Source organism: Pleurodeles waltl, chromosome 11 (genome assembly GCF_031143425.1).
Source record: "Pleurodeles waltl isolate 20211129_DDA chromosome 11, aPleWal1.hap1.20221129, whole genome shotgun sequence".
Lineage (NCBI taxonomy): Eukaryota > Metazoa > Chordata > Amphibia > Caudata > Salamandridae > Pleurodeles > Pleurodeles waltl.
Genome location: NC_090450.1, coordinates 853,348,795 through 853,376,209, shown reverse-complemented (window position 1 = coordinate 853,376,209; position 27,415 = coordinate 853,348,795). Strand labels below are relative to the sequence as shown.

Sequence of the window (27,415 nt, the reverse complement as noted above, 5' to 3'; positions counted from 1 at the left end):
TACACTGCACCCGGCCGCCCCCGCGCTGCTGAGGGTGAAATTTCTGTGTGGGCTTGTGTCCCCCCCGGTGCCCTACAAAACCCCCCTGGTCTGCCCTCCGAAGACGCGGGTACTTACCTGCAAGCAGACCGGAACCGGGGCACCCCCTTCTCTCCATTCTAGCCTATGTGTTTTGGGCACCACTTTGAACTCTGCACCTGACCGGCCCTGAGCTGCTGGTGTGGTGACTTTGGGGTTGCTCTGAACCCCCAACGGTGGGCTACCTTGGACCAAGAACTGAACCCTGTAAGTGTCTTACTTACCTGGTTAACCTAACAAATACTTACCTCCCCTAGGAACTGTGAAAATTGCACTGTGTCCACTTTTAAAACAGCTATTTGTGAATAACTTGAAAAGTATACATGCAATTTTTATGATTTAAAGTTCCTAAAGTACTTACCTGCAATACCTTTCGAATGAGATATTACATGTAGAATTTGAACCTGTGGTTCTTAAAATAAACTAAGAAAAGATATTTTTCTATATAAAAATCTATTGGCTGGATTTGTCTCTGAGTGTGTGTACCTCATTTATTGTCTATGTGTATGTACAACAAATGCTTAACACTACTCCTTGGATAAGCCTACTGCTCGACCACACTACCACAAAATAGAGCATTAGTATTATCTCTTTTTGCCACTATCTTACCTCTAAGGGGAACCCTTGGACTCTGTGCATACTATTCCTTACTTTGAAATAGTGCATACAGAGCCAACTTCCTACATTCGATTATTATTTTTATTTGGCCAATATACTTGTAAATGATATTTAGAACATAATATTTATGTAAATCAATATTCTCACTGTGAAATTCAGTTACCATAACCTCCCATTCTACACCAAAATTCAGATCCCAGCACAGTGCAAAGCTACAAGGTTTGGCCAATATGTAATGCATTGCCACAGAAACTTGGGAGCAAACCCTGCTTAAGAATATATATGTTAGAGGTAGTTTGCACTGAAGTATAGCTTGGTGCACAAGAGACCAAAGTTAGGTTCAAAGAAGACACCGGCAGTAGTCTTGGTGGTATTATTCTTTTGAGCACTTTGGTCTATGTGCTTCTTTAAGAATATCCATGCATTATTGAGGTAGGTCTAGATAACCGAATTCTATGACCTCAGGAGCCAAATTTCAAGATTAAACTCCTTTGGATTGGGGTATCTTATTTGACCTAGATTCTGAGCGAGAAGGTCCAGGTCGAGGGGATGCTTCTTGTGTGGTACTACTGAAAAGTCTAATAGAGTGGTGAACTATGGTTGTCTGGCCCCTGTTGATGCCACTAGAATGAGAGTGAGAGAATATTGCTTGAGTTTCTGAACCAGATGTGGAAGGAGAGGGAGAGGTGGAAAGGCAGAGGCAAATATCCCTGACCAGTTCATCCATACAGCATTGCCCTTGGACTGAAGGTGTGGGAAATTGGGTGCAAAGCATTTTCTTGTGTTGCGAAGAGGTCTATCTCTGGAAATCCCACTTTTGAAGGCAGAGGAGAAGGATTCGGGGGTTGAGTTCCCACTCATGGACTTGTTGCTGCATCCTGCTGAGGAGGTCGGCAAAATTGTTGTGTGTGCCTGGGAGGTGTTCCGCTAACAGCTATACATTGTGGCGAAATGCCCAATACCAAATTGTCTGTGTAAGATGAGACAACTGAACAGAATGTGATCCCCCTGTTTTTGCACATAATACATGGTTGTCATGTTGTCTGTGAGTATAAGAACTACTTTGTTGGTGAGATTAATCAAAACAGCTTAGAGTGTGAGGTGTACATCTAGCAGCCCTAGAAAGTTGATGTGCAGTGCTTGATGTGCATGATCCCAGAGACCCTGGACTGTGAGGTCTTGTAGGTGAGCACCCCACCCTGTCTGAGATGTGTCCATTGTCAGAATGATCTGGGGAACAGGGTCCAGAAATGGCTGCCCTTTTAACATGTTGGTTTTGTTTCACCACTGAAGAGAGTGACATGTGAGACTGTTCACCAACACTGAATCGTCTAATTGACCCTGTGCCTGAAACCATCTGCATAGAAGACATTCAACAGGCATGTGGTACTGTCACAATGCATGAAGCCATTATTCGCAGAATCTTCATGATTAATTTTACCAAGACTTGGTGGTTGGGACAAAAATGGGAAAGCTGTATTTGAAAATGTTGTATCCTTGCTGCATTTGGGTATTGTTTTCCCGACTGTCTATTGAGAAAAGGGCCGTATGTGAAGTGGGTTGAGATGTGACTTCTGAAAGTTTATGGTGAAACCTAATTAATGAAGTAAGTCTATTGTGACTTGGTATGATGCAAGTAGTGACTGAGATTGCTGGCTTTGATGAGCCAGTTATCTAGGTATGGACAGACATGGATTTTGTGTAAGTGAGATGCTACTACCGCAAGACATTTAATAAACACCCTTGGAGCTGTTGTGACTCTGAAGGGAAGCACTTTGAATTGGTAGTAACATCCTTCTATCACAAATCGGAGGTATTTGCGATGTGCTCAGTGTATAGGAATGTGAAAGTAAGAGTCTTTTAGGGAAGGTGTAGTGAGTCACTGCTTATTGGCAGTGGAGGAGGTTCGAGGAGAGGGTGTTTTTCCCCTACCTCGGAAATTATTCCCTCTATTGAAACCTCTGTAAAAACCTCTGTGAGAGGGTGTCTGTTTTTGTCCTTTGGTATATGCTTCGGAGGCTTCAGATATAGAAGGCTTAGAGGCTGATTTGAATTGAGGCCTATGAAAAATACTATGGGAGGCAGGGGATTGTAGCCACCCTATGGACTTCGTCACCTCATTGTCCTTCTTCATTTTCTCCAACGCCTGATCGACCTGTGGCCCGAACAGGATTTCCTTATCAAAAGATACATTTAATACAGACTGCTGCACCTCCTGCTTGAAGCCTGAGACATGCAGTCATGTATGTCTGCATAAGAGGACAATGGTGTTAATGTCTCTTGCTGCTTTGTTGGCTGTGTCTAAAGTCTAAAGCAGCACATGGAGTTGTTGGAAATTAACTGCCCCTCACTGACAATTTCTCTACCTCTTTTCTTATGTTCCTCTGGGAGGTACTAAAGAAGCTCCTCCATTATGTCCCAGTGGACACAAACGTATCTGGCAAGTAAGCCTTGTGTTTTGGAGAGTCACAATCGATTGGCCGCTTGTGCAGTGCCACGTTTGCCAGAAGCATTTATAAGCTACTTTCCTTATCAGGAGGTGAAGCATCCTGAGCGGTCTGTGAGCTCACTCTTTTTCTGGCATTGGATATGACCAGGGTGTCAGCAGGAATGCGACCCTTAATAAAAACTGGACAAAATTGGATGGAGAGGCCTTGTATTTTTTCTCTACCTGTCTAGTGATAATGCCTGCTTTAGCTGGGTCATGGAAAATATCATCTGCATGCCTCAACATACCTTTCAACATGGGTAGGTATTGTGTGGATTAATGTGAGGTGGTGAGTGCCTCAAAAAGGAAATCATCCTCAATTGGCTCTTTACAAATTGGGCACCTAATCGTACGTGGCTGCCCTCACAATGAGTTGAAGTGGTATCGTCTGGTGGCAAAGATTTAGCTGGATATACGTCTGTGTCAGTGTCTATATAAGTGTCCATATCATATTGAGACCAAGGGTCTGTGTCTGGACATAGGAGATTGTCGTCCTTGTGTGAAATGAAATGACTGTGGTGAGCCCTGTGGAGAGATATCAAGAGGGTCACCCTGAGATCATGGAGAAAAGGGAGTTGGTGGTGATGGAGAAATTGGTGGTAGAGACGTAAGTAGAGGTGAGTGTATGTTTGCCAAGACCTTTTCCATTCTGCTCTGTTCTACTAGAGATGTTGGTGGATTAATAGCCTCCTCGAAGGAAAGCTGCCTCTTAGGGTACTAACCACAGCTTTAACCATCAATCTCCCTGTGTGTGGTTGTATATGCAGTTGTGACTGTTTGGCATGAAGCTGTTGCTTTATTTTGTTGAAGAATGGGCTCAGGGGATGTTATCAGCTTTGAGGCTGCATGGAGAGTGAGTTTCTTTGCCGCGGAAGCGCTCTTTACATTCGGTGCAGAAGTGATCGGTGCCAAAGCAGAAGTCTTTTTGGTGCTGAAACAGTTGGAGCCCAGTGTGATGTAGAAAGTTTTGTGCCGAGTCTGGTGGTGTTGGGGTCAGTACAAAGGTGGAAGGCTTATGTTTTGGCTTCAGTGCTGAACCTGAAGGTGGGACATCCAATGGAGTTTTTTGATGCCTGCCAGAGACCAGTTGCGGCTCGATAGACTTTGCTTCTATATTTGTGTGTCTTTTGGTGTGAGCAGGGGGAGGCTATTCACTGTTGGTTGACCAGCAGGAATTTCCTGCATCTCAAGCGTGATGTTGGCATCTAAGTCTGAGTCTTGAATGGAGAAAGTCTCCTCCTCTGCTGCTGAAGCCTCCTGTAGTTCCTGCCCAGTGTCTGACATGGTGTCCTGGATACCAAAGATGGCTGGTGTCTCCTCTAAACTTTGCTGCTGCATCTCTCGGCAACGGGCTCCCCATCACGTAGAATCTTTTTTGTCCAGAAAGACGGGCAAGCTTCACAGTCCTCTTCTTGATGCTCAAACATCATTGAGATCGGTGCCCTGAAATTTAGAGTGACACTTTGGGCAGACGCAGAACTCTGTCCGTTCCATCTGGATTTGATTCTCTGAAATGTGGAAAGGAGAAAATGGCAGCCCAAAGGGTACGGCTTTGAGGTCCTCGATGATGATGAGTCTATCTGGATAGAATTTTCTTCGGTTCTGGAATGCTATGAAAATGGAGTACTGTGTTCAATAACAATACAGACAGACTGGAGGTTTCCAGAACGGAAAAAGGCCTAATATGGCCTCTAACTGGAGTACACAGAAAACACAAGAGGGCCCGACGGTGGAAGAAAACAATCTGAACACAGAGTCGATGCCCATGCACATTACCTACAAGAGGAGGAGTCACTATATCCCATGACTTGAAAGACTTTTCAAACAAATCAACTTGCAGCCTTCTGGACCCAACACTAGATGGCGGAAATATGTAGAGCATGTGTATCTATAGTGACACATGCCATCAAGCATTACACTACGTTGTTGCTCACACCCCTCCCCTGCTATAAAAGGAGACCAAAGATGTTCCAAGTCAGCATCTCACTGAGAGTGGAGAGTAATTTGAATACAGACAGCTGTGCCTCAACCTGATGGAGCAGCTTGTTCTCACTGGATTTCAGCAAGGAGTAGAACTGAGTAAAGCAGTCCTGAATACTGTGTCTTAGATAAAAAAAAAGACAGTGGCCTAATGCCTCCTAAACCTGGTGCAAGGCTGGGGAGACTGAATAGAAATTAATGCAAAAAGACTGACAAATCGGCAGGATGCTGAACTGATTTAATTCTAATCAGGGCATCACAGCGGCAACACCTTCCCATATCTTTTGCGAAGACTGAAGTGGAATAAAGTTGTATTGCGCTGTGATGCCACTTCAGTTTCCACTGCTGGACATGCACATCTGGTTTTCTACAAAGATATAGAAAACAATATATTAAACAATGTTCACATCAAGAAATGCCTTTGTCAATTTCCAAATATGATTCAAATTGGTCAGGGATGTGTTTGTTTCTTGTTTCTGTAATAAAAAAAAAGAGAAATCTGAAATGGACCACCAGTGTTTCTACTAAATACACATTATGTAAAGTTCACTTGCAACCCTAAAGCTGAACCGTACAGTTAAACCAGGGGTCAAATGTGCATCAATCAACCTACAGTTCAGCAAATGGCAAAACACACACAATAAAAACAAGCAACTTATTAGGGATACACTCAAAACCTACTTGTATTGGACGAAGCTATCAACCAGCTCTGGGCGCAGACAACAAAGCTTGTGCCTGTATGCTCTTGGGAATCTCATCTTGTGGCATTCTTCAGGCATCTCCTCTCCATCCAGAGGCAAGAAATTAAGATCAGGAGGAAAGGTGCGAAGGAGATCTAGTATGTAGTGGCGTCCATCATTACCCACAATTCCTTTACACTCTACAGAAGAGCATAACATCACCTCCTCTTCCTTTTCATTTAGAACTTTGTGTTTCAAAATCCTTAAGGGCTTGGAAGCTTTCTGTAACAGTGTGAGATACTTGGCATTGGAAGAAACAGTTTTTCCAAAGTCTATTGAACCATATACCACACTTTGGTCTTCCTTGCGGTCTAAGATTCCTGGAATGATTGACTGTGCTGTCACCCTGTGCCCTCTATAATCTAAGACCACAGTTCCTAAAACGTAAAGTTCATCAATGTCCAAGTCACTGTACACCTGCACCCCCTTAAGGTCATGGCTGGCAGCAACGTGTGCTGCATGATCCCCTCCAAGCTCCTTATAGTGGTCCCTCACATCAAAGCCAAGACTGAAGAAAATATTGTTCCAAATGAACATTTGCATTTTAGGTTCTTCACCAGGGTTGATTGCCATGATGTTTCCATCAATCACTGCCATAGCTCCTCTGGTAGAAGCGGCTACATAATCAGAGTTAATCTAGAAGAAAACAAACATATATTAGTAAAGTAGCATGTGATCCGAGCCTTAACTCTTATGTCTTGTTTGAGCAATGGCTTTTTTCAGAAACTTTCCTTTGGGTGATTTGTGGGAGGTTAATATAATGTAGATTTAACTCAGCAAGCAAGCACTACTAACACATCTTTAAGTGGGTAGTTTCACTGGCTTTATTTTGCCAATCATTGCCTTTTGACACATGAATGTTTAGTCTTGCAAAAGTTTCCTCCTGTAATTTTGCACAATTACACAAGTTACACCTACCTAGCAGTAACCTGACATCAGTAGGTCTTTACAAACTCATCACATTTTCATTCAAAGCCTTTTCCCTCAAGAATCTTGCACACTGAAAGGGGTAGCAGAATGTTGAGGTCCTTTTATAAAACTGCCTCGTACAAGTAAATGGAAAAGGAAGTTCGATGGAGTGAAAATATCTGCCACATGCCTGTGCATTTACCTCGTATACATGTCTGCTGACATTCCTAAATCGAGGTCGCAGGATCATGCTAATGAGGTCAGCCTGCTCAAATGCAAATATACTCCATTTAATACTATGATGCTGCTCTCTGTCTATATGTATGTATATGATTTGTAGAGTGCAAAACTAGTCAAAATACACCAGAGCACTGTACATAGTCAAAACTGCGGTCAACAAATGATTGGGATGGTAGTGAGGTTCTGAGAGTGGAAGTGGCCTGTTAATTCATTTTGTTGTAATTTTCTATAAATGGCTGTGTACTGAGCTCTTCCCTAAAGTGGAGCTGGGTTGGGGTGGTCCTGATGGACAAGGTGATATCCCGATCTTGGATGCTTAAATGGAGAAGGCTTGTTGCCTTGTTTTCTTCTTTTTTGTACTTCTTTGTCTTCTGTCTGATGGCGTCCTACCTCTGGCTGTAGAGGTTGGAAAGGTGCCAGCCAGATAGGTGGGGGTGTTGGTCATGATGAATTTGCAGTTTACACACCTGGCTTTGAAGGTGCTGCAGGCTGGCAAGAGGAATCAGTGCAGTGCCATCAAGGATGGAATGGTTTTCTTATTTCTTCAGGCCATTCATGAGATGTGTTGTGGCATGTAAAATAATTGTAAGAGTTTCCTGTATAGAGTCTAGGAAGGTATGGCTCACGGTCCGTTAGATCACAAGTCACATGCCTCAGTTCTCTCACTTCCAAGGAATCCCTTGGCTGCAACTAAAACAGGGCCTATAGTGTTCTAATCATGGCAGAGAATACTTGTGAAAAATGCCGCGTGGTCAGTTACCTGAACAGGAATTACCTTGGCAAGGGCAGCATCAGTGTATGCATCTCTTAGTAAAATGGGTGTGTACTGAACTCTTCCCTAAAGTGGAGCTGGGTTGGGGTGGTCCTGATGGACAAGGTGATATCCCGATCTTGGATGCTTAAATGGAGAAGGCTTGTTGCCTTGTTTTCTTCTTTTTTGTACTTCTTTGTCTTCTGTCTGATGGCGTCCTAGCTCTGGCTGTAGAGGTTGGAAAGGTGCCAGCCAGATAGGTGGGGGTGTTGGTCATGATGGAGTTGCAGTTTACACACCTGGCTTTGAAGATGCTGCAGGCTGGCAAGAGGAATCAGTGCAGTGCCATCAAGGATGGAATGGTGTTCTTAACTAGGGACTGTGATAGGGATGATGGACAGGTGGCAGTGAGGTTCGCATACTAATTTAAAGATTGTTTTAGGAAAGTAGAGCTGTATATTAGAAAATCGGGTTTGGTTCTACTGCCCTTCCCTGAACTTAAATTCCGGGTTGTTTCCAAGTTGAAGCTGAGGGTAAAAATGTTGTCAGGTGACAGCTCATAGGAGCTTAGGCTATAACCAACAAACGATGACACAATTAAAAGACAGCCAATAAAAGGTTATGAAATGTCCGGTTTTGGTTCAGAAACGTTATCACTGTTAAAACTTGAACAAGTGAATAAAAGAAAGTTATTGCAACTTACTTTATATTTAGAAAAAGACTTGCAATCACTAGGGCACACAATTTCTAAATTGTGTACAGGTGCTCACGTGCACAATTGAATGTAGCATTGCACACCAGAGCCTTTGTAAAGGTAGGCAAAAACACACTGGGGGTCATTACAACCTCGACGGTCTTTTTCCAAGACCGCCGAGGGACCGCCGTGCGGAAGACCGCCAGTAGTGGCGGTTTGACGCTCGGCGTATTATGACTGTTGGCTGCTCTCCGTCCTTTTACGGACGGAGAGCCACCAACAGCCATACTGGCGGGGAAGTGGAGGTTGCTCCACCTCCACTGCCACGCCAACAGAACACCGCCCAGTGAATCACGTCCTGTGATTCACCGTGGCGGTGTTCTGTTGGCAGTGTGGTGTCGGCGGAGCTACCCCCATGGCTCCCATCCCCTCCCGGAGGATCGTCGGACCAGGTAAGTCGATCGTCCGTGAGGGGAGGGGGGGTGGGGGGTGTTGTGTGTTGCGTGGGTGCACGGGGGTGTGCATGTGTGTATGTAGAGGGGGTGTGTGAGTGCGTGTATGTTTGCGGGGGTGTTGTGTGTATGGGAATGAGTGCGTGTATGTCTGTGGGTATGTCTGTATGGATATGTGCATGTATGTTTGTATGTGGGTGTGCGTGTCTGCCTGTGTGTGTGTATGTTGGCGTGTGTGAGTGTGTAGGTGGTGCCTGCGTGCGTGTCGTGTGGGTATGGGTGATGAGATGTTGGGCGTCGGAGTGGGGAGGGGGGCCCTGCCACCTTGGGGGGTGGCAGGGGTGGTGGGGGGGGGTAGGGGAGGGAGTCGGGGTGAGGGGTGGGGGAGACCCCTATCAGTGCCAGGGAAGGAATTCCCTGGCACTGATAGTGCTTACCGCCATGGATTTCATGTCGGTTCAAACCGCTGGAAATCCACGGCGGTAAGCAGGGTCAAAATACCGCCGGCGGTATAGTGACGGCAGTAGGGCTGGAGACCCAGGTCTCCAGCCCCGCGGTCATCTCCGCCCTGGCGGGCGGAACGGAGAACCGGTATCCGCCATGGTCATAATTCCATGCAGTAAGACCGCCAGCCTGTTGGCGGTCTTAACGCCGGTTTTCCGCCTTTCGCCTGGGGCGTAATGACCCCCACTATCTTTTACATCATGCAAGCGCTAAATGTTAGTAGATTTGGCCTAAATTTACAGTGACAGTCTGTAAGGAAATGCCTCCTTGGCATGGTTGCCCCCTGACTTTTTGCCTTTGCTGATGCTATGTTTACAATTGAAAGTGTGCTGAGGCCTGCTAACCAGGCCCCAGCACCAGTGTTCTTTCCCTAACCTGTACTTTTGTATCCACAATTGGCAGACCCTGGCATCCAGATAAGTCCCTTGTAACTGGTACTTCTAGTACCAAGGGCCCTGATGCCAAGGAAGGTCTCTAAGGGATGCAGCATGTCTTATGCCACCCTGGAGACCTCTCACTCAGCACAGACACACTGCTTGCCAGCTTGTGTGTGCTAGTGAGGACAAAACGAGTAAGTCGACATGGCACTCCCCTCAGGGTGCCATGCCAGCCTCTCACTGCCTATGCAGTATAGGTAAGACACCCCTCTAGCAGGCCTTACAGCCCTAAGGCAGGGTGCACTATACCATAGGTGAGGGTACCAGTGCATGAGCATGGTACCCCTACAGTGTCTAAACAAAACCTTAGACATTGTAAGTGCAGGGTAGCCATAAGAGTATATGGTCTGGGAGTCTGTCAAACACGAACTCCACAGCACCATAATGGCTACACTGAAAACTGGGAAGTTTGGTATCAAACTTCTCAGCACAATAAATGCACACTGATGCCAGTGTACATTTTATTGTAAAATACACCACAGAGGGCACCTTAGAGGTGCCCCCTGAAACTTAACCGACTGTCTGTGTAGGCTGACTAGTTCCAGCAGCCTGCCACACCAGAGACATGTTGCTGGCCCCATGGGGAGAGTGCCTTTGTCACTCTGAGGCCAGTAACAAAGCCTGCACTGGGTGGAGATGCTAACACCTCCCCCAGGCAGGAGCTGTGACACCTGGCGGTGAGCCTCAAAGGCTCACCCCTTTGTCACAGCCCAGCAGGGCACTCCAGCTTAGTGGAGTTGCCCGCCCCCTCCGGCCACGGCCCCCACTTTTGGCGGCAAGGCTGGAGGGAACAAAGAAAGCAACAAGGAGGAGTCACTGGCCAGTCAGGACAGCCCCTAAGGTGTCCTGAGCTGAGGTGACTCTGACTTTTAGAAATCCTCCATCTTGCAGATGGAGGATTCCCCCAATAGGGTTAGGATTGTGACCCCCTCCCCTTGGGAGGAGGCACAAAGAGGGTGTACCCACCCTCAGGGCTAGTAGCCATTGGCTACTAACCCCCCAGACCTAAACACGCCCTTAAATTTAGTATTTAAGGGCTACCCTGAACCCTAGAAAATTAGATTCCTGCAACTACAAGAAGAAGGACTGCCTAGCTGAAAACCCCTGCAGAGGAAGATCAGAAGACGACTACTGCCTTGGCCCCAGAAACTCACCGGCCTGTCTCCTGCCTTCCAAAGATCCTGCTCCAGCGACGCCTTCCAAAGGGACCAGCACCCTCGACATCCTCTGAGGACTGCCCCTGCTTCGAAAAGACAAGAAACTCCCGAGGACAGCGGACCTGCTCCAAGAAAGGCTGCAACTTTGTTTCCAGCAGCTTTAAAGAACCCTGCAAGCTCCCCGCAAAAGGCGTGAGACTTGCAACACTGCACCCGGCGATCCCGACTCGGCTGGTGGCGATCCAACACCTCAGGAGGGACCCCAGGACTACTCTAAGACTGTGAGTACAAAAACCTGTCCCCCCTGAGCCCCCACAGCGCCGCCTGCAGAGGGAATCCCGAGGCTTCCCCTGACCGCGACTCTTTGAATCCTAAGTCCCGACACCTGGGAGAGACCCTGCACCCGCAGCCCCCAGGACCTGAAGGACCGGACTTTCACTGGAGGAGTGACCCCCAGGAGTCCCTCTCCCTTGCCCAAGTGGAGGTTTCCCCGAGGAACCCCCCCCTTGCCTGCCTGCAGCGCTGAAGAGATCCCTAGATCTCCCATTGACTTCCATTACAAACCCGACGCTTGTTTCTACACTGCACCCGGCCGCCCCCGCGCTGCTGAGGGTGAAATTTCTGTGTGGACTTGTGTCCCCCCCGGTGCCCTACAAAACCCCCCTGGTCTGCCCTCCGAAGACGCGGGTACTTACCTGCAAGCAGACCGGAACCGGGGCACCCCCTTCTCTCCATTCTAGCCTATGTGTTTTGGGCACCACTTTGAACTCTGCACCTGACCGGCCCTGAGCTGCTGGTGTGGTGACTTTGGGGTTGCTCTGAACCCCCAACGGTGGGCTACCTTGGACCAAGAACTGAACCCTGTAAGTGTCTTACTTACCTGGTAAAACTAACAACTACTTACCTCCCCTAGGAACTGTGAAAATTGCACTAAGTGTCCACTTTTAAAACAGCTATTTGTGAATAACTTGAAAAGTATACATGCAATTTTGATGATTTGAAGTTCCTAAAGTACTTACCTGCAATACCTTTCGAATGAGCTATTACATGTAGAATTTGAACCTGTGGTTCTTAAAATAAACTAAGAAAAGATATTTTTCTATACAAAAACCTATTGGCTGGATTTGTCTCTGAGTGTGTGTACCTCATTTATTGTCTATGTGTATGTACAACAAATGCTTAACACTACTCCTTGGATAAGCCTACTGCTCGACCACACTACCACAAAATAGAGCATTAGTATTATCTATTTTTACCACTATTTTACCTCTAAGGGGAACCCTTGGACTCTGTGCATGCTATTCCTTACTTTGAAATAGCACATACAGAGCCAACTTCCTACATTGGTGGATCAGCGGTGGGGTACAAGACTTTGCATTTGCTGGACTACTCAGCCAATACCTGATCACACGACAAATTCCAAAATTGTCATTAGAAATTGATTTTTGCAATTTGAAAAGTTTTCTAAATTCTTAAAAGACCTGCTAGGGCCTTGTGTTAGATCCTGTTTAGCATTTCTTTTAGAGTTTAAAAGTTTGTAAAAGTTTGAATTAGATTCTAGAACCAGTTTTAGTTTCTTAAAAAGTATTCCAACTTTTAGAAGCATAATGTCTAGCACAGATGTGAATGTGGTGGAACTCGACACCACACCTTACCTCCATCTACAGATGAGAGAGCTAAGGTCACTCTGTAAACTAAAGAAAATAGCAATGGGCCCCAAACCTACCAAAGTACAGCTCCAGGAGCTTTTGGCAGAGTTTGAAAAGGCCAACCCCTCTGAGGATGGCAACTCAGAGGATGAAGATAGTGACTTGGAGGGAAATTCCCCCCCTCCAGTCCTACTTAGGGAGAGCAGGGCTTCTCAAGCCCTGACTCCACAAATAATAGTCAGAGATGCTGGTTCCCTCACAGGAGGGACCAACAACTCTGAAATCACTGAGGATAACTCCAGTGAAGAGGACATCCAGTTAGCCAGGATGGCCAAAAGATTGGCTTTGGAAAGACAGATCCTAGCCATAGAGAGGGAAAGACAAGAGATGGGCCTAGGACCCATCAATGGTGGCAGCAACATAAATAGGGTCAGAGATTCTCCTGACATGTTGAAAATCCCCAAAGGGATTGTAACTAAATATGAAGATGGTGATGACATCACCAAATGGTTCACAGCTTTTGAGAGGGCTTGTGTAACCAGAAAAGTGAACAGATCTCACTGGGGTGCTCTCCTTTGGGAAATGTTCACAGGAAAGTGTAGGGATAGACTCCTCACACTCTCTGGACAAGATGCAGAATCTTATGACCTCATGAAGGGTACCCTGATTGAGGGCTTTGGATTCTCCACTGAGGAGTACAGGATTAGGTTCAGGGGGGCTCAAAAATCCTCGAGCCAGACCTGGGTTGACTTTGTTGACTACTCAGTGAAAACACTAGATGGTTGGATTCAAGGCAGTGGTGTAAGTAATTATGATGGGCTGTACAATTTATTTGTGAAAGAACACCTGTTAAGTAATTGTTTCAATGATAAACTGCATCAGCATCTGGTAGACCTAGGACCAATTTCTCCCCAAGAATTGGGAAAGAAGGCGGACCATTGGGTCAAGACAAGGGTGTCCAAGACTTCAACAGGGGGTGACCAAAAGAAAGGGGTCACGAAGACTCCCCAGCAGAAGGGTGATGAGACAACCAAAACTAAAAATAGTAAAGAGTCTTCCACAGGCCCCCAAAAACCTGCACAGGAGGGTGGGCCCAGAGCCTCTTCACAAAACAATGGGTACAAGGGTAAAAACTTTGATCCCAAAAAGGCCTGGTGTCATAGCTGTAAACAGCATGGACACCAAACTGGAGACAAGGCCTGTCCCAAGAAAGGTTCCACTCCAAACTCCCATCCAGGTAACACTGGTATGGCTAGTCTCCAAGTGGGATCAACAGTGTGCCCAGAGCAAATCAGGGTCCACACTGAAGCTACTCTAGTTTCTGAGGGTGGGGTGGATTTAGCCACACTAGCTGTCTGGCCGCCTAACATGCAAAAATACAGACAGCAACTCTTAATTAATGGGACTAGAATAGAGGGCCTGAGGGATACAGGTGCCAGTGTCACCATGGTGACAGAGAAACTGGTTTCCCCTGGCCAATACCTGACTGGAAAAACTTACACAGTCACCAACGCTGACAATCAGAGAAAAGTACATCCCATGGCAATGGTTACTTTAGAATGGGGAGGGGTCAATGGCCTGAAGCAGGTGGTGGTCTCCTCAAATATCCCAGTGGACTGTCTGCTTGGAAATGACCTGGAGTCCTCAGCATGGGCTGAGGTAGAGCTAAAAACCCATGCAGCAATGCTGGGTATCCCTGAACTGGTGTGTGTGAAAACAAGAGCACAATGCAAGGCACAGGGTGAAAAAGTAGAGCTGGAGTCTGGAAAAATGGCCCAGCCTACCAAGAGAACAGGAAAGTCAGTTGGGAAACCAACTGCAACACAGCAAAAGAAAGGGAACCTCTCTTCTCAGGAAGAAGTTCTGCCCTCTGAGGGAACTGAGCCTTTGGAGCTTGAACCTTATCAGGTTGAGCTCTTAGGCCCAGGGGGACCCTCAAGGGAGGGGCTGTGTAAGGGACAAGAAACCTGTCCCTCTCTTGAAGGCCTTAGGCAGCAAGCTGCTGAAGAGTCCAAAGGCAAGAAAAATGGAACACATAGGGTCTATTGGGAAGATGGGCTCCTGTACACTGAGGCCAGAGACCCCAAACCTGGTGCCACTAGGAGAGTGGTAGTGCCTCAGCTGTTCAGAGAGTTCATCCTAACATTGGCCCATGACATTCCCCTTGCTGGACATTTGGGACAAACCAAGACGTGGGAGAGGTTAGTCAACCACTTCTACTGGCCCAATATGTCCAACATGGTTAAGGAGTTTTGCCTCTCCTGCCCCACCTGTCAAGCCAGTGGTAAGACAGGTGGGCATCCAAAGGCCCCCCTCATTCCACTTCCTGTGGTGGGGGTGCCCTTTGAAAGAGTGGGTGTGGACATAGTTGGTCCACTGGAACCTCCCACAGCCTCAGGAAATATGTATATCCTGGTAGTAGTGGATCATGCTACCAGGTATCCTGAAGCTATTCCCCTTAGGTCGACTACTGCCCCTGCAGTAGCCAAGGCCCTCATTGGTATCTTTACCAGAGTGGGTTTCCCTAAGGAGGTGGTGTCTGACAGAGGTACCAACTTCATGTCAGCATACCTAAAGCACATGTGGAATGAGTGTGGAGTGACTTATAAATTCACTACACCTTACCATCCACAAACTAATGGCTTAGTTGAGAGATTCAACAAGACATTAAAGGGCATGATCATGGGGCTCCCAGAAAAACTCAAAAGGAGATGGGATGTCCTCCTGCCATGTCTGCTTTTCGCTTACAGGGAGGTACCACAGAAGGGAGTAGGGTTCTCACCCTTTGAACTTCTGTTTGGTCATCCTGTAAGGGGACCACTTGCCCTTGTTAAAGAAGGCTGGGAGAGACCTCTCCATGAGCCTAAACAGGACATAGTGGACTATGTACTTGGCCTTCGCTCTAGAATGGCAGAGTACATGGAAAAGGCAACCAAAAACCTTGAGGCCAGCCAACAACTCCAGAAGTTTTGGTATGACCAAAAGGCTGCACTGGTTGAGTTCCAACCAGGGCAGAAAGTCTGGGTTCTGGAGCCTGTGGCTCCCAGGGCACTCCAGGACAAATGGAGTGGCCCTTACCCAGTGCTAGAGAGGAAGAGTCAGGTCACCTACCTGGTGGACCTGGGCACAAGCAGGAGCCCCAAGAGGGTGATCCATGTGAACCGCCTTAAGCTCTTCCATGACAGGGCTGATGTGAATCTGTTAATGGTAACAGATGAGGATCAGGAGGCAGAGAGTGAACCTCTCCCTGATCTTCTGTCATCAGACCCAAAAGATGGCACAGTAGATGGAGTGATCTACTCAGACACCCTCTCTGGCCAACAGCAGGCTGATTGTAGGAGAGTCCTACAACAGTTTCCTGAGCTTTTCTCCCTAACCCCTGGTCAGACACACCTGTGTACCCATGATGTGGACACAGGAGACAGCATGCCTGTCAAGAACAAAATCTTCAGACAGTCTGACCATGTTAAGGAAAGCATCAAGATGGAAGTCCACAAGATGCTGGAATTGGGAGTGATTGAGCGCTCTGACAGCCCCTGGGCTAGCCCAGTGGTCTTAGTCCCCAAACCTCACACCAAAGATGGAAAGAAAGAGATGAGGTTTTGTGTGGACTACAGAGGGCTCAACTCTGTCACCAAGACAGATGCCCATCCAATTCCAAGAGCTGATGAGCTCATTGATAAGTTAGGTGCTGCCAAATTTCTAAGTACCTTTGACTTGACAGCAGGGTACTGGCAAATAAAAATGGCGCCTGGAGCAAAAGAAAAGACAGCATTCTCCACACCTGATGGGCATTATCAGTTTACTGTTATGCCCTTTGGTTTAAAGAATGCCCCTGCCACCTTCCAAAGGTTGGTGAATCAAGTCCTTGCTGGCTTGGAGTCCTTTAGCACAGCTTATCTTGATGATATTGCTGTCTTTAGCTCCACCTGGCAGGATCACCTGGTCCACCTGAAGAAGGTTTTGAAGGCTCTGCAATCTGCAGGCCTCTCTATCAAGGCATCCAAATGCCAGATAGGGCAGGGAACTGTGGTTTACTTGGGCCACCTTGTAGGTGGAGGCCAAGTTCAGCCACTCCAACCCAAGATCCAGACCATTCTGGACTGGGTAGCTCCAAAAACCCAGACTCAAGTCAGGGCATTCCTTGGCTTGACTGGGTACTACAGGAGGTTTGTGAAGGGATATGGATCCATTGTGACAGCCCTCACTGAGCTCACCTCCAAGAAAATGCCCAAGAAAGTGAACTGGACTGTGGACTGCCAACAGGCCTTTGACACCCTGAAACAAGCAATGTGCTCAGCACCAGTTCTCAAAGCTCCAGATTATTCTAAGCAGTTCATTGTGCAGACTGATGCCTCTGAACATGGGATAGGGGCAGTTTTGTCCCAAACAAATGATGATGGCCTTGACCAGCCTGTTGCTTTCATTAGCAGGAGGTTACTCCCCAGGGAGCAGCGTTGGAGTGCCATTGAGAGGGAGGCCTTTGCTGTGGTTTGGTCCCTGAAGAAGCTGAGACCATACCTCTTTGGGACTCACTTCCTAGTTCAAACTGACCACAGACCTCTCAAATGGCTGATGCAAATGAAAGGTGAAAATCCTAAACTGTTGAGGTGGTCCATCTCCCTACAGGGAATGGACTTTATAGTGGAACACAGACCTGGGACTGCCCATGCCAATGCAGATGGCCTTTCCAGGTTCTTCCACTTAGAAAATGAAGACTCTCTTGGGAAAGGTTAGTCTCATCCTCTTTCGTTTGGGGGGGGGTTGTGTAAGGAAATGCCTCCTTGGCATGGTTGCCCCCTGACTTTTTGCCTTTGCTGATGCTATGTTTACAATTGAAAGTGTGCTGAGGCCTGCTAACCAGGCCCCAGCACCAGTGTTCTTTCCCTAACCTGTACTTTTGTATCCACAATTGGCAGACCCTGGCATCCAGATAAGTCCCTTGTAACTGGTACTTCTAGTACCAAGGGCCCTGATGCCAAGGAAGGTCTCTAAGGGATGCAGCATGTCTTATGCCACCCTGGAGACCTCTCACTCAGCACAGACACACTGCTTGCCAGCTTGTGTGTGCTAGTGAGGACAAAACGAGTAAGTCGACATGGCACTCCCCTCAGGGTGCCATGCCAGCCTCTCACTGCCTATGCAGTATAGGTAAGACACCCCTCTAGCAGGCCTTACAGCCCTAAGGCAGGGTGCACTATACCATAGGTGAGGGTACCAGTGCATGAGCATGGTACCCCTACAGTGTCTAAACAAAACCTTAGACATTGTAAGTGCAGGGTAGCCATAAGAGTATATGGTCTGGGAGTCTGTCAAACACGAACTCCACAGCACCATAATGGCTACACTGAAAACTGGGAAGTTTGGTATCAAACTTCTCAGCACAATAAATGCACACTGATGCCAGTGTACATTTTATTGTAAAATACACCACAGAGGGCACCTTAGAGGTGCCCCCTGAAACTTAACCGACTGTCTGTGTAGGCTGACTAGTTCCAGCAGCCTGCCACACCAGAGACATGTTGCTGGCCCCATGGGGAGAGTGCCTTTGTCACTCTGAGGCCAGTAACAAAGCCTGCACTGGGTGGAGATGCTAACACCTCCCCCAGGCAGGAGCTGTGACACCTGGCGGTGAGCCTCAAAGGCTCACCCCTTTGTCACAGCCCAGCAGGGCACTCCAGCTTAGTGGAGTTGCCCGCCCCCTCCGGCCACGGCCCCCACTTTTGGCGGCAAGGCTGGAGGGAACAAAGAAAGCAACAAGGAGGAGTCACTGGCCAGTCAGGACAGCCCCTAAGGTGTCCTGAGCTGAGGTGACTCTGACTTTTAGAAATCCTCCATCTTGCAGATGGAGGATTCCCCCAATAGGGTTAGGATTGTGACCCCCTCCCCTTGGGAGGAGGCACAAAGAGGGTGTACCCACCCTCAGGGCTAGTAGCCATTGGCTACTAACCCCCCAGACCTAAACACGCCCTTAAATTTAGTATTTAAGGGCTACCCTGAACCCTAGAAAATTAGATTCCTGCAACTACAAGAAGAAGGACTGCCTAGCTGAAAACCCCTGCAGAGGAAGATCAGAAGACGACTACTGCCTTGGCCCCAGAAACTCACCGGCCTGTCTCCTGCCTTCCAAAGATCCTGCTCCAGCGACGCCTTCCAAAGGGACCAGCACCCTCGACATCCTCTGAGGACTGCCCCTGCTTCGAAAAGACAAGAAACTCCCGAGGACAGCGGACCTGCTCCAAGAAAGGCTGCAACTTTGTTTCCAGCAGCTTTAAAGAACCCTGCAAGCTCCCCGCAAAAGGCGTGAGACTTGCAACACTGCACCCGGCGATCCCGACTCGGCTGGTGGCGATCCAACACCTCAGGAGGGACCCCAGGACTACTCTAAGACTGTGAGTACAAAAACCTGTCCCCCCTGAGCCCCCACAGCGCCGCCTGCAGAGGGAATCCCGAGGCTTCCCCTGACCGCGACTCTTTGAATCCTAAGTCCCGACACCTGGGAGAGACCCTGCACCCGCAGCCCCCAGGACCTGAAGGACCGGACTTTCACTGGAGGAGTGACCCCCAGGAGTCCCTCTCCCTTGCCCAAGTGGAGGTTTCCCCGAGGAACCCCCCCCTTGCCTGCCTGCAGCGCTGAAGAGATCCCTAGATCTCCCATTGACTTCCATTACAAACCCGACGCTTGTTTCTACACTGCACCCGGCCGCCCCCGCGCTGCTGAGGGTGAAATTTCTGTGTGGACTTGTGTCCCCCCCGGTGCCCTACAAAACCCCCCTGGTCTGCCCTCCGAAGACGCGGGTACTTACCTGCAAGCAGACCGGAACCGGGGCACCCCCTTCTCTCCATTCTAGCCTATGTGTTTTGGGCACCACTTTGAACTCTGCACCTGACCGGCCCTGAGCTGCTGGTGTGGTGACTTTGGGGTTGCTCTGAACCCCCAACGGTGGGCTACCTTGGACCAAGAACTGAACCCTGTAAGTGTCTTACTTACCTGGTAAAACTAACAAATACTTACCTCCCCTAGGAACTGTGAAAATTGCACTAAGTGTCCACTTTTAAAACAGCTATTTGTGAATAACTTGAAAAGTATACATGCAATTTTGATGATTTGAAGTTCCTAAAGTACTTACCTGCAATACCTTTCGAATGAGCTATTACATGTAGAATTTGAACCTGTGGTTCTTAAAATAAACTAAGAAAAGATATTTTTCTATACAAAAACCTATTGGCTGGATTTGTCTCTGAGTGTGTGTACCTCATTTATTGTCTATGTGTATGTACAACAAATGCTTAACACTACTCCTTGGATAAGCCTACTGCTCGACCACACTACCACAAAATAGAGCATTAGTATTATCTATTTTTACCACTATTTTACCTCTAAGGGGAACCCTTGGACTCTGTGCATGCTATTCCTTACTTTGAAATAGCACATACAGAGCCAACTTCCTACACAGTCATAATGGTAACTGCTGGGATGAACCAAATCAGCAAGGCTTAAACAATGCCTAAAGAAGAACGTCTGATGACAGAGCAAAATTTAAAAGGTGTCATAGTGGTAGAGCCCAGCTGTATGTAAATCCTATTGCGAACACTGCCTTTGATGTGAATCATAGACACTGATTGTGGTGCGTGACCTATCACCTCTAGGTGGTCCATTACCTTTTGAGAACGAAACAGAGGGCCTAAACACATAAAACCACAAATAGGAGGGAACAACGAATTTCTTGCTTAAAAAAAATCACAGCTTTTTTGTCACGCTGACATGGTTGTAGACGGATAAGACCCCAGAATGCAAAGTTTGTCTTTCCTCTCAAGACGTCATGCAGTTGTTTTCACAATGGGCAATAATGATGACTACAGACCAAAATGAGACATTTCTAATGAACTTACAAGAAATTAAGGAAGTCTTCTTTTGTTGCTAACTAAACACACCAAGTTATTTTTTAATTGAAAAGAAAGACCTCAGGTGAATAAAATGCTGCCTGCTAGTTCATAAATTTTGGCACTGCACATTTACCAAACGAATATCAACTACATCAGTAGTTTTTGATTGCTTCTGTTAAATGCTGAGAACTTCCAAATAAATCATCGTAGTTAATGAACAAAGGGAGCAAAACATTGTGTTACTGTGAAAATAAATATATAAAGATGTGACATCATGTTTCCACGTTTTCAGCAGGTTTCTGGGATGTGTCTGAGTTACTTTTTCATATATTGTAATGTGACAGTGCAAGAAGTCAGTAATTCCTTTTGTTTCTGCCAGAGTGAGATTACCTTATAGGTAGCTCTTTCCCTCAGCATTTGATCTGTTGAGAGGATACGGGGCAGCTCTTTCGTTGTCTGTAACTCTTCATTCCAATCGCGGACCTGCAACCAAAAGATGGAGGGCTGTGAATATATATTTTTCTTCCATTTGCAAATCTGCTGTTGTCATTTATAAATTTAGATCAGTGAGGGCTGACAGTTTCAATCACTATTATCGTTTTCATTTAAGCTTATAAAATTGAGAAGATATAGCAACACACAACAATATAATGACAGCACTCTTTAGTAAGTTTTGGGGGTAGCTCCCAAATCTACCGTGTTCTGGTAGTAAATGCCCCAAAACGGCTTCCCGAAGCCTTGAGGTTTCAGCTTATACAACTTAACTACCTTCACACCACATGCCTGTCCCTGCGGCATCTTTGGCGAGCGAGGCGGCTACCCAATGAAAATGGCCCGTTTCCCCTACCCTGATGCTGACTTCTATCTTGTGCCCTGGCAAAGCCCACTAATTGCCTACTATTGGTGCAGTAGCATGCTGGCCCTGACCAGGAATCTGGGATCTCATATTGACCTTGCAATAAAACAAGCATTACTAGGGATTCTCGATGAAGTGGGTGATTGCCGTGGAGATCGCTCCATGAATGGAATGCAATGGTAATTGCTAAGCGAGACATTGCCAGGGGTAAAGATCCACGGCTGTGCCGACGTTCTCCAAGTGGCATACGAGCATGGACTTGGGTGCCAAACTTGAGGAACCTATCATTAAGACTTGGGGGTGTCCACAGAAACTCGGGAAAATCTGGGGCAAGTGGTTCAGTTACCATGGCTTGGGGCAGCCTGATGTACCTAATGGGAAGACTGAGTAATGCTGTAAAAATCCTTATATGTGCGATGGGTGGTGCTTTTCATTATGTGCTATGGGTTGCCTCGATTACTCATGGAAAAATATTAATAAAACTGTTTATCAAAAAAGTGTAATAACTGTGGCATAATTTAATGTATATATTTTATATGCTATTGTTATGTAAATGTATTCAGTATCTATCCAACTCCCTCCAGATTCGATTGAAGTTGACTAAGCCTGCAGAATCCAACAGGCATGGAATTAACAGTTAGATGACAGAAGCTCATACACAATGGAGCCCAAGATCTCCCTTTAATGCAAAGATTTGCTTTTTATAATTTCAGAGCTAATAATTGAGAGCTAGAAATTTAGGTCAGACTTGGACCAGTATTATGGTCTTGATTTACATTTCGAGAGGATGGGGAGGTGATGGTAGTTTCTCCAGTTTCTGGATGCAGTACTCGGTCCTAAGGGAAATATTCTGGTGGTATTTCTCCACCAAGGGTATAGTGCATGACATTAGTTTCAGCATTCCTATCTTTCAGACAATCTATGAAACACTATCACTCTAACTCTGCGCTCCCATATGCTCTCAACCATGAGATGGCTAAAGGTAATACACCAAGATTTTAAAATAAATTGAATATACACAACAAAGTTCGACTATTCAATATTTCAGTAAATGTATGTTTAATTCACATGGATGGCCCTGTACCAGATGAACTGAACAAACTCAAAATAATCAGTTGATCTAGAAACCTAAAACATTTGTTTAATGTTGCAACTGATACTCCATAAGGCATACACTGCATGTTTTTCTAACCATAAGTTATACCGATGGGCAGAGCACGTGTAAACCTGGCAAAATGATGATATCCACAATTTTCATTTCTTTAATATACCACAAAAATCTAAGGTTTTTAGTAGCAAATTAATATTAACAATGCAAGTCAGTGAAATTATAATGTTGTCAAATTATTAAAATAATGCAATAATAATATACTTATAGTGCTGACTGTAAAAAATACATGCAACTTGGAAATTCAGAAACCTACAGACTTTGTTTATATATTATTATAAAGACGGGTGCTAAGTTTTGAGTTTTGCTACCACCAACAATGTGGAGTACGTATATACTGAGGCCCACAGTTAATTACTTTCCGAGCATATCCCAGTAACACTTATGATACTTGTTAGAAATGGGTTTTTTGGTTGGCAGTCAGGTTACCCCCTGTCCAAGCAAAAGCCCTCACTCTAGTCAGGGTAAGTCACACACAATCCAAGATTATCCTGTGCCCACCCTCTGGTAGCTTGGCACGAGCATTCAGGCTTAACTTAGAAGGCAATGTGTAAAGTATTTGTGCAATAAATCATACAATACCACCATATAGCACCACAAAAATACACCACACAGTGTTTAGAAAAATATATAATATTTAGCAGGATAATTGTAGGTCAAAACGAATAAAGTTGCAATGTGAATTTGTAGAGATATCACTGGAAAGTGATATAAAGTGTCTTAAGTCTTTAAAAAGCAAACAAAGTCTCTTTCAAGCACAAAGTACCTGGTTTAAAGTGGAAAATCTCCTCAGAGGGCCACAGAAGAAGAGATACGTGGAAAAAGGGTGTGTGCGTCGATTTCTCCCCAGCACACACGGACTTGCGTCGTTATTTTTCACGCGGGGAAGTCGTGTGTCGTTTTCCGGCGCGCGGAGAGTCTCTTTCTGTGGATCGCGGGGATTACCAGATGTCCCGGGTCTGTGCGTGGATTTTCCTGCTTGTTTTCTGGCTGCGCGTCGTTCTGCGGGGCTGCGCGTCGAAATTACTATCTCACGGCAGGCGTCGCGTCGATTTCTCCTCGAGAGGTAGGGTGGCGTTGTCCTTACGAAGCCGTGCATCGAAGTTCCGGTCGTCCCGAAGGCGTTGCGTCGATCAGCGTCGGTGTGCGGTGTTTTTCTTGCCACGGAACAAGCTGTGCGTCGAAATTTTCGCCGCACGGACCGTCCAAGTGAAAAAGAGAAGTCTTTTTGGTCCTGAGACTTCAGGGAACAGGAGGCAAGCTCTATCCAAGCCCTTGGAGAGCACCTTCACAGCCAGACAAGAGTTCAGCAAGGCAGCAGGCCAACAGCAAGGCAGCAGTCTTTTGTAGAAAGCAGACAGGTGAGTCCTTTGAGCAGCCAGGCAGTTCTTCTTGGCAGGATGTAGTTTCTGGTTCAGGTTTCTTCTCCAGCAAGTGTCTGATGAGGTAGGGCAGAGGCCCTGTTTTATACCCAAATGTGCCTTTGAAGTGGGGGAGACTTCAAAGAGTGGCTAAGAAGTGCACCAGGTCCCCTTTCAGTTCACTCCTGTCTGCCAGGGTCCCAGTAGGGGGTGTGGCAGTCCTTTGTGTGAGAGCAGGCCCTCCACCCTCCCAGCCCAGGGAGACCCATTCAAAATGCAGATGTATGCAAGTGAGGCTAAGTACCCTGTGTTTGGGGTGTGTCTGAGTGAATGCACAAGGAGCTGTCAACTAAGCCCAGCCAGACGTGGATTGTAAGGCACAGAAAGATTTAAGTGCAAATAAATGCTCACTTTCTAAAAGTGGCATTTCTAGAATAGTAATATTAAATCCAACTTCACCAGTCAGCAGGATTTTATATTACCATTCTGGCCATACTAAATATGACCTTCCTACTCCTTTCAGATCAGCAGCTACCACTTCAATACTGTAGGAGGGCAGCCCCAATGTTAGCCTATGAAGGGAGCAGGCCTCACAGTAGTGCAAAAACGAATTTAAGAGTTTTACACTACCAGGACATGTAAACTACACAGGTACATGTCCTGCCTTTCACCCACACAGCACCCTGCTCTAGGGGTTACCTAAGGCACACATTAGAGGTGACTTACATGTGGAGAAAGGGGAGGTTTAGGCTTGGCAAGTACTTTTAAATGCCAAGTCGAGGTGACAGTGAAACTGCACACACAGGCCTTGCAATGGCAGGCCTGAGACAAGGAAAAGGGGCTACTTAAGTGGGTGGCACAACCAGTGCTGCAGGCCCACTAGTAGCATTTAATCTACCGGCCCTATGCACATAGAGTGCACATTACTAGGGACTTATAAGTAAATTAATAGTCCAATCAGGTAAGATTCAAGGTTACCATGTTTTAAGGGAGAGAGCATATGCACTTTAGCACTGGTTAGCAGTGGTAAAGTGCGCAGAGTTTAAAAGCCAGCAAAAACAGTGTCCAAAAAGTGGAGGGAGGCAGGCAAAAAGTTAGGGGTGACCACCCTAAGGCTGTCAGGTCTAACAATACTGTTTGCATAAATCTCCCATTAGTGTACATTACAGTTTAGAAAAAACACACTAGGGTAGTAAGGGTGAAAGGCGCCGCACATCTAAGCAGTAAAACAATAATTTTAGACAAGTATCCAATTAAACGTGGAGTCTGGTGCAGCCTGGCCCAGTGCCTTACTACCCAGATAATTAACTCTACATTACAGTTTACACGACTACTTTAGTTCAGGACCATCTCGGAGTTTACATCATGCCCCAGTTAGTACAGAATAGCATCTACATAATGCCTTGGATAGCACAACGTGCAGTGTGAAAAGATGCCACATTTTGCCCCATGGCACGGTTATCAAAATATTAATCTAATATTAAATGTATGCCTAGTTGCACAGTTTCCTTTATGGAAGCTAGCATATAATAATATTTACAATTGCCTCAGGTAGCATACACCCCAATTTGCACAATCCTTTAACTGCTTCTAATAGTAGGGTCAAATGGAATCGTCAACGTGTGTGCGCACAAAAAATGTTTGTACTGATGGCCAAAAACCGACTCATTGTTTTTAGGTTTTGGGCACAGCACAGTTAAGAACCACCATTTTTCACTTTTTGTGTAGACAGTCCCTCTACTTGACCATCCCTAGACTGATCTTCAGTGATGATCAATTAATAATGATTACTAATGAAGCTCCTATTTATCTCCAAAGGAGGAATAGCTGAGAAGAACCACTGAGGTGTTCATCTATTACGTACAAAATGCAGACAGATCTCAGCATCTAGTGTTTATGTCTTGACTGATATTTGATATGAAAATATGCACTGGGTGACTTAATTGTGGATAGCATCTCAGTATAAAACAAATATATTCTGCGAAGTACCTGGCCAGGAATGTGTTCTTCATAGCCCATTCGTGAAGTGTAGGCATCTTCGGCTCTCACACAATCAATAATGTGATTTGTGCAAGGAGCAGTCCAGCTGTAGACCTGGAATGGAGTAGCAATTCTCTCCAGTGGATGACGATGAACTCTGTGCGTTTCCGGGTAAACAAGACAGAAAACAATGTATCATGGTAAACATCTTACAAAGTTTGTGATGATACTAGCAGGTAGTACAGAACAGCATTCATACATCACGCTGGAGCCAGACAGGGATGATTTCAGGTTAATCTTTAACAATAGTGAAACTTTTCTCACGTTTCTTGCTACTCCATGTCCCCACTCTGACTCACAGCATTTACCTTTGAACGCTATTCTCGTCACCTAAATTTTTTTAATTCCCTAACTTATTCACTAAGGCTTTCTGTCACTCGTTTGGTTAGGAAAATCAAGTCTGAGACCTCTTTGTTTAGTAATCAACCAAAAGACTTCTTACCCAGATTATGCAGAGGAAAGCTGCATATTTGCCAATCAAGTTTTATGTAAAAGATATTGTCCTTTCTCATCCCTCTGGGAAAATGACAATTCATCTGGTTAATCCATTAGGGTTCTCCCTATATTAAACATGGCATATGAGTGAATCATATAGAATGCCACATTTTTAGGGACCAATATGCTCAAATATGATGTAACTCATATAGTTACATGGATCTAATGTATGCACACGTGACATGTCTGTTGTCCAATCCATCACTTTATTGCTGTAGAACTATTATAAAATTATGGAGCAGATGCAGCGTCCCTTAGTGCCCCCTAATGCCGCCATGTATGTGCCACATTTGAAATACCGCGCACCATGGCGGTAGTCAGGGGGACTAACGTCATAATGTTTTACGCTAGTCCGGTGATTTGCAGGTTTAGCATAAAAAATCATGACGTTAATCCTGCAAAGCACCCAGAGGCCCATGGTAACCAATGGGAGCCTCTTTTTAACACCTACACTTAGCAGGCGTTAATAAATGTCAATAAAAATGACGCAAAAGAATCTCATAGATTCCTTTGCGCTATTTTTACGGCCCTCCTAATGGGGTAACGCCACCCTTGCATACATTATGCTAGAGCCTTTTTAAAGCAGAAGGTAAAAACAGAAATAGATAAATTATGATTCTACTGCTGTGAACACCTCACAAGCAATACATGTTTTTGGGTGGCAGGTGTTGTCTGGAAAAATGCTTCAAGTTGCACAACCGATATATATGCACACTACAAGTAATTTATTTAATCCTGGATAGCTTGTCTTACCCTTTCATGGTTTTGATGTTCAGAAATGTGCTTTAGTCAGTTGACAATTAATAATAGTTTTGACTTCAGTGCAGAGGTTCTCCAGAATTTGAGGGCATTTATGTAAAATCATTATTATTGTTATGTAAAATTACTGTGTAAAGTAATTATTATGTAAA

General features: G+C 46.0%; 1 protein-coding gene across 2 annotated transcripts in view; it reads right to left on the bottom strand.

Annotated features, from left to right (window-relative positions):
* Positions 1-27,415, bottom strand: part of LOC138266200 (clustered mitochondria protein homolog) — a 241,245-nt gene that overhangs the window by 123,152 nt on the left and 90,678 nt on the right. For both annotated transcript variants that reach the window (XM_069214691.1, XM_069214692.1), the window contains exons 8-10: positions 25,959-26,106; positions 20,975-21,067; positions 5,846-6,540 (exon numbers count right to left, since the gene is read on the bottom strand). In XM_069214691.1, the coding sequence (XP_069070792.1) occupies positions 5,846-6,540; positions 20,975-21,067; positions 25,959-26,106 (936 nt within the window). The remainder of the gene's footprint in view (positions 1-5,845; positions 6,541-20,974; positions 21,068-25,958; positions 26,107-27,415) is intronic.